At 48.3% G+C, this 12,834-nt stretch overlaps 1 protein-coding gene across 1 annotated transcript; it reads right to left on the bottom strand.

Annotated features, from left to right (window-relative positions):
• Positions 1 to 3,223: 3,223 nt before the first annotated feature.
• ADAMTS1 (ADAM metallopeptidase with thrombospondin type 1 motif 1) lies at positions 3,224 to 12,435 on the bottom strand. Its single transcript, XM_082748839.1, has 9 exons — positions 11,208 to 12,435; positions 9,235 to 9,581; positions 8,732 to 8,864; positions 8,166 to 8,333; positions 7,443 to 7,729; positions 7,036 to 7,222; positions 6,770 to 6,945; positions 5,463 to 5,638; positions 3,224 to 5,294 (listed from the first exon to the last, which is right to left on the bottom strand). Exons 1-9 carry the CDS (start codon positions 11,881 to 11,883, stop codon positions 4,595 to 4,597), a joined length of 2,850 nt encoding a protein of 949 aa, XP_082604965.1. The 5' UTR covers positions 11,884 to 12,435; the 3' UTR covers positions 3,224 to 4,594.
• Positions 12,436 to 12,834: the final 399 nt, after the last annotated feature.

Here is a 12,834-nt window from a genome sequence, read left to right as displayed (position 1 = left end):
AATCTTAAGAAAAAGAAGTGACCACAGCTAACAAAATGTGCTAAACTGGAAACAAATAATTGTATAGTAATTATAGAAACTTACCCTTAAATAAAGGCAGTGTGATTAATAGGAGGCAGCTGTAAGGAAAGGTTCAGGCTTCTGAGTTATGGAGCCAAGAACAAACTAAACAAAGATCCTTTAACTCCCGTCTCGGACGGAGGAGGGAGACAAACCATAAGAGACTCTTAGTCTCAGGAAACAAACCGAGGGTTGCTGGAGGTGGTGGGGGAGGAATGGGGTGACTGAGTGATGGACATTGGGGAGGTATGTGCTATGGTGAGTGCTATAAGTTGTGTAAGACTGATGATTCACAGACCTGTACCCCTGAAGCAAATAATACATTATATGTTAAAAAAAAAAAAAATAGTTGCATTAGGCGCTCGCAGTCTTCCCAGACTGAGACCAAATGGAGATAAGTAGAGGGAGTGGGCACTGGGTGTAGTTCTCTATTCTGTGACTTGTCATGCTTATGGTTTAGTATATTTTCAGTTCTGTTGTTCTTAAGAGAAGGTACAGAACACTTATTAGCTGGGAAGGTTTGTTGATGAACCAAAGCATATTCCATGTTTTCCTTTTTCCATTTCTGCCAGTCATATGAGCTGATTCATGTCACAGAAGTATGTGGAAAGCAGAACAGGCCACACTTCTATAATGATGCGTCTAGCACCACCAACCCTTCCATGAATAATTTTTTTTTTCTTTCTTTTGGAAAACCAATGAGATTAACAGTTGTCTATTGCCCCTCAGTCATATTGTGATCTGTAGTGTCCTCTTCCAGAAGACAAACTGAACAGAGAGCAAAGTTGGAAATGATTTTTTTTTTTTTGTGCCCATTTTTAAATGAATGCTGTGGTCCAAAAGTTGTGCTTTGATGATGGTTATTGAAATGCTAGAGAGTGCCCACTGCATGCTTTGGAAATTAGGTGTCTGGCGTAGTACTCAGCATCATGTCTGCTCATCACGGGCACCGGCAGCATGAGTAAGCACAGAGTTCCCTCCTTCTGAGCAGGCGCCTGGTCAAGCTCACAGAACTAGATGTGTGTTTGGACTTAAACTCTCTTTGCTACCCAAATGGAGTTGGTTTGGGTAGCAAAACATGGAGTTGGCAACTACTCGGTTTGTTGACAAAAAGAAAATCTTATCAACAGAGGGCTGAAAAAAATAATGATGCAACTTAGAAAGTTGGCATTACCTTGGATGGAGAAGAAAGAGGATGGTGGAAAGTCTTTTTGCTGCTTTTATCTTTGTGTCTTAAATTTCATCCTCTTGCTCATCATGTCCAATCAATAGAAGCCTTTTCAAAGAGAAAGAAAGAAGAAAGAAGGAAGGAAGGAAAAAGAAAAAGGAAAAGAAGAAAGAAAAAGAAAGGGAAAATACTTTTATTGGTGAATTATGTGAGATCTGCAAATGGTTTATTTGTATTATAGATGACCATTTTTGGTTTATTTATCTTTTTTTTAGTAAGTAGCTTGTATAGTAATTGAGGGTAAGGACTTTTCTTGTGTGTGTGTGTCCTCAGCATTACTTATCATGGGGATTTGTACACAGTAATCCAGGCACGTAAATAATGATAGTACTTGGTACAAGGAACACTTTTGGCCAATGAATTGCACTGGCCAAATTCCATGGTTTTATTTTGTTTGTTTGTTTTTCTAATTTATTTGACAGAGGGAGAGAGATCACCAGTAGGCAGAGAGGCAGGCAGGCAGAGAGAGAAAGGTGGAAGCAGGCTCCCCACTGAGCAGAGAGCCTGATGCGGGGCTCGATCCCAGGACCCTGAGACCATGACTTGAACCGAAGGCAGAGGCTTAACCCACTGAGCCACCAAGGCACCCCGGCCAAATTCCATGTTAACCGTGTTCTGAGACCAGGACTAGTTCTCAGGGTAAGAAGACTTCCTTGACTTTCACCTTTCAGTTCAGTGGCCAGTAGGTTGGAACAAACTCCACCAGACACTAACATGGCTCTCCCCTCCCCTGCCCTGCTTTCTGACCAAGGCACCGGGCTCCTGATCATCTTACATTCAATTGCTCAGGGAAAGAAGGCTTTGGGTAATTCTGAGGGTAAATTAAAAATGATCATCCCAGGCGCCTGGGTGGCTCAGTGGGTTAAGCCGCTGCCTTCCGCTCAGGTCATGATCTCAGGGTCCTGGGATCGAGTCCCACATCCGGCTCTCTGCTCAGCAGGGAGCCTGCTTCCTCCTCTCTCTCTCTCTGCCTGCCTCTCCATCTACTTGTGATTTCTCTCTGTCAAATAAATAAATAAAATCTTTAAAAAAAAAATGATCATCCCAACCTGAAATTAGCATGTTATATAGAACTATTTGAGAAAACGAAGGAGGATGAAAAAAAAAAAGGATGAAAATGTAACATGGGAGCTGTCTGTGGTTAACCACATAATCCGAGTCTCTGAGTAAATAAGTTATTTCTTGAGAGAAATGTAGTTACTTTGGAAGCAGTCTCAACATTCAGTCATTGATGCACCATTTAGTATTTAAATTACAGTGATTTATGTGAGGCCACCTGGAGGGCTCCAGGGTTTCTTCAAAACACCTCTTGTTCCTGAAGAGCAAATGGAACATTTGGACGGTTGGGCTCTCCATGTGGCTCCATCCCCAACTGTAATTTTTGAGGTGTCATTTTCTAGTCAGTGGCTTCAGTGCTGTCACAAATTTTACTCACATATATAATTGAAGAGATACAAATTCAAACTGCATCCGGAATCCCACCTTTTCTCATTTGTGTTATATCCCTGAGGTGGGCAAACTACCCACAGAACGAATTTGGCCCAGTTCTTGTAAATAAAGTTTTATTAGAACACCATCGTGCCCATTCACTGATGTATGGTCTATGGCTGTTTTCACGCAACAGCAGCATAGGTAAGAAGTTGTGACAGAGATGATCTGGCCCATAAAACCAAAAATATTTATCATCTGACTCTTCACGGAAAACATTTGCCAACCATTGGTGTATGTTCAACAAAACTCTGTTACTGAAGATGTAATAGATTTCTTTTTTTGGTAACAATCACATACATTAAGGATACATAAAATACATTTCATTCGAAAGAAACCTTATTTCTATAGAATTTAAGAAAGTTATTTAGTCTTCAAACTCAGTATTTGTGTCTCAGATTTCCTTCCCAGGAATTAATTCCCATTAAAAAAAAATAGACACACACATTCAAAAAGTGTTCTTTTATTATTTCTAGTAACATATATTGTATAAATACTCTATTTTTATATGCCCTTTTACAAAAGCGATATAACTTAAAAGTTTTATCATTAGGAAGAAATGTATAAAAATAAATATGTTATCATAGGCATTTATTACAAACTATAGTCCTTCTTAGAAGGAACACACAAATACTTATAAAGTATGTAGAATTTATAGTAACATATTTTACTATATACATATGGAAAAAAAAAGTCATATTCTCTATCATAGTAGAAGAGCTGAACAGACATTCACCAGGATATGACTGCTGGACCAGCTGCTGGGGATGGACCTGCTACCCCTCAGTAGCCTCCCCACTGTGAGACAAGTGATCTCCATGTCCCCAAACCCTGGGGATCCCTTCTACACACTCTATTCTTATACCGGCATTACATCCTTTTCCTGTGATCACCCAGTCTTTCTAGAGACAGGAACAGTTTTTTGTTGTTGTTTTTGTTTTTTTTTTTGTTGTTGTTTTTTGACATCCACATTCTTAAAGTAGGCTTACACACAGAGGAAAGAAAAGTAGGAGGTACTGAACCCATCCTGCCTTCTGGTTTTTCCGAGCATCGGATTCCTTGCTGCTTTTTTAACCCTTGTATACTTCCTGCATTTTTACAGACACGTGGGATTGTTTCTTGGTCAAAATAAAGTCATGAATAAAGACATAACAAGGGCACAAGAAAGCAAAGAGTTCTTTTGGGTCATGTGAGGTTGTTAAGCATTTCTGTCGTGGTGGACAGTCTTGAACTCTTACCTCTTGGTAGAAAAGACCGCAGGAACATTCTCCGAAATGGTAGCAGCCGTATCAGTGCTGGTTAAAGATGCTTCTTGTATCCCTTTTCTCCCTCTGCTGTTAGTGAGGTAAAGTAAGCCCTGTCTGAAGCTAAACAAATCTCTTCTCTCTTCTGCTTTTCATTCCCCGACACACAATTTAAATATACAAAGTATTCAATCAGTACCACAACACAGGGATTGTATACTCCTTAAACTAAGTTGGACAATTGTTTCTATTTTCTTTTTAACTTGTCATAGATGTAACAAAAGGAATAATAATAATGCCCTGGGGCTTAATCATGCTATATCATTGCTCAGAGATTAATAACCCTCATTAACTAGCCTATCAGATTTGTAACTGGCAGGATATTCTGACGATCTAACTTCTTTTCTACCTACCTCTACCCTCCCAACTCCTTGACAGGCCTTGTTGCCTACGGGCAAGGTACACTGGATCCCCAAGGTACACTGGGTCCCTCCAGGTGCCGACATTGAGAAACTTCTTGATGTCAGCCCCTCAGCCCTTCCATACCTCGTCCTTCCCCCTCCACGGACGCTGCTTAACTACATTCCGCCATCGTGCAAAAATCTATGTAATGCTTCGGTTTCTTTAAAGGATCACAGCTCTCGTGAGACAGCACCCCCCCATCCTGAGACAGACACTGCAAGGTTCTCTTTTTGTAACCCTTCCCGCAAGTCTTGGAACATGGGGACCAATCCCCTAGCTGCCAGTGGGGGCAGGGCAGGTCGGCGCAGGGTCTGGTGCTGGCCGGCTTCACTTCCTTCGCACACTCAGAGGCGGGCTGCCCGTTGATGTCACGGCACGCCACCAGCCTCCGCTGCCAGCCCAGCCCGCACGACTTGGAGCATTCGCTCCACTCCTCGATGACCCATTCGGAGAAAGTAGGGATGGCGTTGAAAGACTCCTTCTTCTTCTTCACAAAATAGGTGTATTTGATTTTGGGACGGAAGGCGTTGCCCACCGTGAGGACCTGGATGGTTATGGGCTCTTTGAGCGGACTGAAGCTGCGGATTCGTTCCAGCGAGGCGGAAGACCCGCTGTACCTTAGGACGGTCCCTTTGTAGGAAATGTCCTGCTCTAAGGTGGACAGAGTGAAGTCGCCGTTCAGGATATAGGTGCCGTCCGCAGCTTTGATGGCGAGATAGCTCCCATTGTTTCTGGATCCCCGGTGATTCCGTTGCTTCACTTCAATGTTTGTCGCTCCAGCCGGAATTGTGACGATATCGTGATAGCCAGGTCTGCGGGCCAGAAAAAAACACAGGTAAGAATTTCTCAGTCCCTTGGCTAATTCTCGGAATTAGCTTGAAACCACGCTCGTCCATCAATGGAGCATGAAACTTTTACTAAAGCCGTGAAATTACATGTAAATAATAAGATCTTGGGGAGGACGACGTTTTAAAACTCACTTTGCACTGGTCACCGATCCTGAGGTTTTCTTGCACGTGGATCCGTTTCCTCCACAGACGCCACATTTATCAAACTTCTTTTTGGAATCTATGATGCGATCACAGCCAGCTTTTACACACTGTCCTTGCACGCAGACGGAGGTGGAATCTGGGCTACACGGGGTACCATCCACCACCTGAGGAAGAAGAGAAATATATTTGCGTCACAGGTTACCACGGGAAAGAGAGGATGCTCTGATAATTAGGAAAGTTTCTCTCATTAACATCGTCTTCCGATCATCACAATTAAAACAGAACTCAACGTGTATCACATACTACCCTTCCTGGTGGCTTTTTCCCCACAGTAGATGTAGATGTCTGAAAAAATTATAATTTCTTTTTGATTATTTGTTTATTGAGCTATATCACTTACAGGTAAGGTCAACAAAAGCAGAGCTTGTTAATGTGTTTACTGTGGTCGGCCCCATGCCTAGAATAATACTCAACAATCGCACACACTAAATTAGTCAGTTGTGTGTTGAATCTGCAACTGGGAAGTATTTTCATAGCCTACAGTGATAACAGCACATGATAACTCAAACAAAATTCATTTCCTTTTCTTTTTTTTTAACCTCAGAACCAGATTTACCCCCTCAGCAAGAGAGCAAAATGATGCTTCTACAGTTTCAAGAGAAATCCTCAAACACAAGAGTTATCGATGCTCAGACTTCATTTTAATAAGTCCATTTGCACATGTTAATGCTAATCACCAGTTACTAATTTTGTCCATGCCTATGTTATTCTTCAAAGCCACTGGCTGGTTGCCATGCAAATTTATCTAACGATAAAGAATTTTTCTTTGTATATCAGAGGAATAACAAGCAACGATAAGAATCCCGAGTGCTAGATTCAAGCTTTATTCATCACTGAAAGCAACACCGCACCCAAAGCGGGCAGTTGCCAATGTATCCAGAAGACAAGGAGATCTAATTTGAAATGGAAAGCGTTAATATTATAAACTAATGAAGGGGTGCCTGGGTAGCTCAGTGGGTTAAGCCTCTGCCTTCGGCTGGGGTCATGATCTCAGGGTCCTGGGATGGAGTCCCATATTGGGCTCTCTGCTCAGCAGGGAGCCTGCTTCCCCCCCTTCCCCCTCTCTGCCTGCTCTTTGCCTACTTGTGATCTCTCTCTCTCTCTCTGTCAAATAAATAATTAAAAAATATTAAAAAAAATATGTATAAACTAATGAAACTGCGTCAGAGGCTGTGTGAAAAGGTCACAGTTCAAGCCCTCGTTTCTTAGACAAGAGTATGAATGAAAGGAAGTACCTTGGGCTGCAAGACGAAGAAGAAGCCGACGCCTTTGGCTTGGCAGATGAGCTTGCACCTGTCCTTGGGGGAGACTCCAGCGTACTTGGGTGTCCACTCCACCGCGGGCCCGCTCCCAAAGGAAACTTTAGAAAACTCATTGTGTGCCTCACATTGTTCCTCTCTAAAGGTTTTTCCTAGAAAGAAAAGGATATAATGACATCATCGGTTTTCAACCCTTACCTGTTGGCCTGCGGCCACATGGCTTTTACCCCATTTCTACTCACCATTGTTGTCTGGACAGTCTTCAATGTTACATGACCTGTAGCGCACACGCTTGCCTTCACAGTACTTCCCTCCGTTTTTGGGGACGGGGTTGTCACATTCCCTCATTGTGTACTGAACTCCTCCACCACACGTTCTCGAACATTCTCCCCAGGGTCCCCACGGCCCCCAGCTTCCATGAACAGGAGTCTAAATGGGAAAACAAGGGGTCAGCATTAGAACTCTTTACAGAGGTCTTTTTAGGAAATAAAAGAGAAAAATAAGGACCAGAGAATCAGCTGTCAAAGCAACCATCAAAGCCACAGGCAGGGATGTTTATGGTGATACCTGATGCTTTGGTATCACTTTGTTCCTTCCCAGCTGTGAATTTTAAAGGAGTATGCAAACACGTGGCGACAGGAAAACTCACATGGAAGTGCATCTTGTCCGTCTTGTTCACACACTTGCCGTTGATACACCATCTCCCTTCCGCACAGCTGGTGCCGTCTGCCCAAGGGAAGTGTTTGGTTTGGCACACCAGCAAGCCGCCGGAGGTGCCCGTGCACCAGAGGGTCGTGCAAGTGCTGGCCGCATCTAGGCAGTGTTTGGACTCCTCCCCGAACGTAAATTGGCATTGCCGGTTGGCATCATACAAGGTCCCGGGGAGATCCGAGGGGAGCTGGATGGGGTTCTGAGGTTTGTCCATCAAACATTCCCCTGCAAAGGAAATGCCCACTCGTTATAAAACAGGAGAGGAAAACACACGGGAGGCAGATTGGTTTCAGAAAATATGTATCTTAAGACATCATATATATAGCGGAGTGACTTGAACACCAGAGCTTCTGGGGAAAATGCCAGAGAGGTTTACATGATTTGTAAGATTTTGTCCTCAAAGGGGTTTCTATGTTAACAGTGATGGGAAGTTATTGCTCTGCTGAAAAAGTATCAAATTAACGTACTTCAGGAGCTACCCGGCCAGAAGAATGATCTGTTATTGGAAATAAAGGCCTAACAATGTATGCTCTTGACAATGAAGGTAACTTGGAAGGAGGAGAAATAAAAAGAACAAAAAAAGAGAGAATGAGGTGGTTTAACTAGAACCTTCCATGTGGAAGCTGGAGAACACCTAGAAAGAGTAGCTCGAGCTTCTTACCGTGACCATTATCCAGAAATGACGTAATCATGTAGGCACTGCAGGGAGACCAAGGCTGGCTGTGGTTCAGGTTGGAAAGCATTGACGCCATCATGTGGGAATTCTGGTCGATGCCATTAATGCCGGCGCATTGCTTTGCATCATCATGGGGCATGTTAAACACGTGGCCTAAGAAGCAATCCAAAACCCACATCAAAAAATAGATCACTCACAACATTTGTTTCCCCCATCGGGGATTCTGTTTGTCTCAAAGTGGGGTTTCTAGAAGAAGAAATGTACTTTGGCAACCATCTAGTTCGGACACAGCGTGCCTGTCTTTTAAAAGGTGCAAACAAATATGCAAATTTCCAAAGGTCCAGAGCTCCTTCTATGTTATTTTGAATCCAAATAAGGCTGGCCCTTGTTTAGAATAGTGGGGGGAAAAAATACTTCCTGCAGTTTCTAGAAAGCTCCGGAACCTAAAATAGCAATAAACCTGCCGACACTCCCCCCTTCAGTGAGCAACATGGTTTATCTCTTTGAAAACGCATGCAGCGGACTCCACTCCTAGTCCGAAATGGACTCACCTAGTTCATGAGCTGTGGTGAAGGCGGCTTGCAAGCCATCATCTTCTATGACTGAGCAGCTTCGGCTGGGGTCACATATAGTTCCAACATCAGCCATCCCAAGAGTGTCACAGGTCTGGGCCCCACACAGGTCCTGAAAGGAACAGAGGTGGGTCCTGACTCAGAGGGACAGAGAGCGCAAACCTTTTGGCAGGGACCTAACTTTCTGGCAACATGTATCTCCACATTTGTGTGGGAGCATTTACATTCCCTGCTGCTGAGCTGTGCTTTTGGGACCACTGTGGGTGACTTTAATGAAGATTTTTCTGTGATGCTATTCAAATAGGACTGTGAGACTTGAGATATTAAAATTAAGGAAAACCTAAATAAGGGGAACCAGCCTAGCCAATTAAAAAAAAAAAAAAGTAACTGCAAAAACACTGGGGAAATGCCTTGAACACATCTGCTTGTGACAAAGCGGACTCCCTAGAGGACAGTCCTAATCCGCAGGGTCCTGCTCCTACCTGTCTGGTGAAGAGAATCGCCGTGTCATAGTGTTCTCCATCCCGGTCACTGGGTGGGTTGTGCTGTTTTTGCCAGTTGCAGAAGTTCCGTAAGGTGAGGGCCGCGTTGGAGGTCACTTCCGGCCCCTTCTGTTCCTCGTAGATGACCAGGATCTTCACCACCACCAGGCTCACTGAATTCCGAATGCTGGGGTGTTTGTACAGCCTGGCTGCCACGGAGAACAGGGTCAGGAGGTAGTGCTTCAGGCCACTGCCGTGAAACTCTGCCATTGACTGGTCAGCCACCAGCATAGTTTCCACATAGCGGTGGCTGGACACAAATCGCTTCTTTCTTATGCTTCCAGTTCCTGTGAAGAGACAAAAAAGACGGTTTGCTCAGAGACAGTCTTGCCAAGAATAGTGACCTTCCCACAGTATATAAGGAAAGCCTAATCCGTCAGAGCAAATAAGGCAAAAATAGGCCTGGAACAACAATAACAAAAATATTTGCATCTCTTTTCACTGAAAGTGTTATTTTTAAAGTTTTTTTTTCCTTTATTATTATTTTTTTTTCTCTCTCCTTTACTAGAAATAAAAAAGCCATGTGAGTCACTGAGACTTCCTACTTTTTTTTTTTTTTTAAGCAGGATTTCTTTTGTCCTCCTTGAAATCCTATAAGCTGACCAAGGCAGTGTGCACATCACCCTGCCCAGCTGTAGTAAAAATCTGGAGCAAGGGAAGCAGGCAGAGCCCCTGAGTCACTCTTTCACAGGCCAGTACTCAAATCCTGAATGAGATCATCGGACTCCACGTGGAAGGCTCAGGGCAGGGCTGGGGCCTCTGCCAAGGGGCCGGGCCTGGAGGAATCTCGGCCTGCTCTGCTCTCTCATTCCAGGGGTCCCTGGGGATGCTCTGCTCTTGCCAAATCCGGGCACAAGGACCACACACTCTGCCCAGCAGCCTATTGCCCTACTCCCACTGTCCCAGGGAACTAAGTTCCTGCCTTGAGCCATGGAGCCACGTTTGATTATTCAGAAAAGAGCCCTTTGACTCTCTACTGAAAACCAGCCCCCAGGGAAGTCCTAAACTGGACGCTGACCGTGTACGGGCTTCCAGGAGCTGATGTCCAGGGGAAAACATGAAAATTCGAAAACAAGACACGTGAGAAAGTTAAGGACGAAAAGAGGCACCCAAGCGATAGAATGAAGAGGACAGGGCAGTAATCACCTCGCACAACTCGAACAGTGAGGGTGAGGCGTTGCAGGAAGGTTCGGCAGTGACTAACAGTGCTTGAGAGCAGAATTTTGGCCGCGAGAGGGAGCGCAAACTGGGAGGCCGAGTGGGAGGCGCGGAGAGGCGGGGCCCGCTGCGCTAAGACCTCCCAAGCAGGTTCTGCAGAGGGGCCCCGCCGCCGCCAGCCGGTCGGGGTCAGCCTCTTAAGGGGGAAGGGGGAGAAGGCGGAGGCCCGCGGAACCGAGATTCTAGCGCAGCTGTCCAGGCTCGCGGAGTGCGCGCCGCCAGGTCGCCGTCGCTCCTCCGCCCTCCATCTCCGCCCTCCTCGGGGCGCAGGGTACGCGCACTGGCACTTACGACGCTGGGCGCAAAGTTGCAACCCGACCCAAGAACACATGTACCGGCGTTAAAAAGAAACTAGCAGGACGGAAAGAAGTCACACGCGCTCACACTACACTAAGGTGGAAGGAGTAGGGTTATCAGCTCTTCCCTTCCTGTCGAAACGCTGCGCCTTAGCAGAAAATCGTGGTTTTGTCTGACTTCCCTTGACCATTCATTATTCGGGCAAACGGGATTCTGTTCTAGCAAGGATGGGATTAGTTCACCAACCCAAACCTCAACCCACATTAGGCCTCCATCCGGTCCCCAGACATCGGTTCCTGCCTGCGAACAGTTTACCCTCCGCACGCGCCGCACAGAGACGGTGGGGAAAGTGGGATGAATGGAGAGACAAGTGAGAGCAACTCTCCAGGGATCGATACCTGTCGGCTGTCCCGCCCGCTGCGGCGCCGGGTCCCGCCGCGGCCACTGCGCTCCGGCGTCCTCGCCCGCCGGCCCCTCGCCCCTCCTAAGCCGGGTCTCGTCGTCAGTGACCCCGCACTTGGCGCCGCCGCCGCCCCGCCGCCTCCGCCGCAGGAGATGGAACTGGGGTCGCTCCGGCGGCTCCTCCCCGGCGGCGGCAGCTGGGGCGAGACGCACGGTGGCGGCGACCGGCGCGGGCTGGATGAAGTATTCCTCGCCCTGCAGGTAGAAGGCGCCGCGCACGCCCTCGCAGAGGCTGAGAGCTGCGGCCGAGCCGGAGTCGCCGTTCACCGTGCCGGAGTAGAAGCAGTGCGCCAGGTCGCCGGCGGCGTCCGGACCGAGCGCGTCGGGCCCGGGCCTGCGCCCCACGGTCTGCAGTGTGAAACCCGGCGCCAGGAAGCCGCGGTCGGGCTGCAGCTCCAAGTGCAGCCGCCGGCCGAAGGCGTCCAGGCGAAGGTGCGTGGTGGTGTGTCCCGGTGCGCGCTCCAATGCGGGCTGCACCAACTCTTCGTCTTCCTCTGCGGGGCGCCCGCGCGCGCCCGGCAGAAGCAGCAGGGTCGTAGCCGCCGCGAGTAGAAGCAGCGCGGGCGCAGGCTGTGAGCCCCGAGGCCGCCGCGCTGGCTCCGCGTTCCCCATGTCGCTGCCTCCTGTGCGCCTTCGAAACCCTGCGGGGATCGGTCGCTGCACCCGAGTCCCGGGAGGCACCGCGCGCCGCAGTGCACCGGGCGAGGGGACTATTGTTCGGGTCGGGAGCACGGAGCCTCGCTGGCCTCGCTCTGGGATGTTAACAATTACTGTTACTCTTTGAAAGTGCGCGCAGAGCTGGCCGCGTACAGGACTCCGGAGCCACTGGGAACGAGGCGCTGCAGTTCTGCGGGAGCGCGGGAAGTTTTTCTTCTGGCGCAGAGTTGGAGGCACCTCGCAGCAGGGGCTGGATGGGAGGCTGCTGCAGAGACTAGAAGTGCCCTGGAACGCCTCCGGGGCAGCGGGCAACGGGCAACGCGAGGATCGGTGCCTGAAGCCCCTCTTCGGTCTCCGCCTTGGCCGCAGGGCGGCTGGCTTTGCGCAAGACTCGGTCCTTTCGGCCCTACTCTTGCGCCGGCTTTGCAGTGGCCCCTGGCGTGGAGCCGCTCTCCAGCGAGTGCGAGCACCAGGCAGCCGGGGCAGCCCTTTTATAGTCTTGACTGCATCTCCACCTCCCTCCCCCCTTCTCTCTCCCTCTTGGCCTCCTTTCCATCCCAAAGACACCGCCCCCAAACTCAGTCGGTGCTAAACCGCGCTCAGCGCCGCGGGCCCGGGCGGGGGAGGGGACGGCCTCCGCGGTGGCAGGGCGCCAAGGCCTCGTCAATCTGGGGGCGGAAGACGCAGGAGGGGCGCTGTGACCAGCGCTTTGTGCGTCTGGGGCTGATGCGGGGAGAAGGTACTCCCTTCCACTGCGCCTTCTTCTTCGTGGGCTTTCCGGACCCCCCTCCCTTCTCGCCGCCCCTGTGCGGGAGCGCAGTTCGCGCGCTGGGCTGCAGTTCCCAGAAGGGACGGTGGGGGTGGAGAGCTGAGTCCCTTCTCCAAGATTTCCCTGCCTGGGGGCTG

This window comes from Mustela nivalis (genome assembly GCF_964662115.1).
Source record: "Mustela nivalis genome assembly, chromosome: 1".
NCBI classification, from domain to species: Eukaryota; Metazoa; Chordata; class Mammalia; order Carnivora; family Mustelidae; genus Mustela; species Mustela nivalis.
This window is presented reverse-complemented; position numbering and strand designations above follow the sequence as displayed.

Excerpts from the sequence above, each read along its gene's own strand:
- ADAMTS1 (XM_082748839.1), bottom strand. The coding sequence starts at position 11,883 with ATGGGGAACGCGGAGCCAGCGCGGCGGCCTCGGGGCTCACAGCCTGCG. Across the intron at positions 7,223-7,442 it reads CGGACAAGATGCACTTCCAT|ACTCCTGTTCATGGAAGCTG; the intron begins GTGAGTTTTCCT and ends TTTCCCATTTAG. Across the intron at positions 5,639-6,769 it reads TCTTCGTCTTGCAGCCCAAG|GTGGTGGATGGTACCCCGTG; the intron begins GTACTTCCTTTC and ends CTTCTTCCTCAG.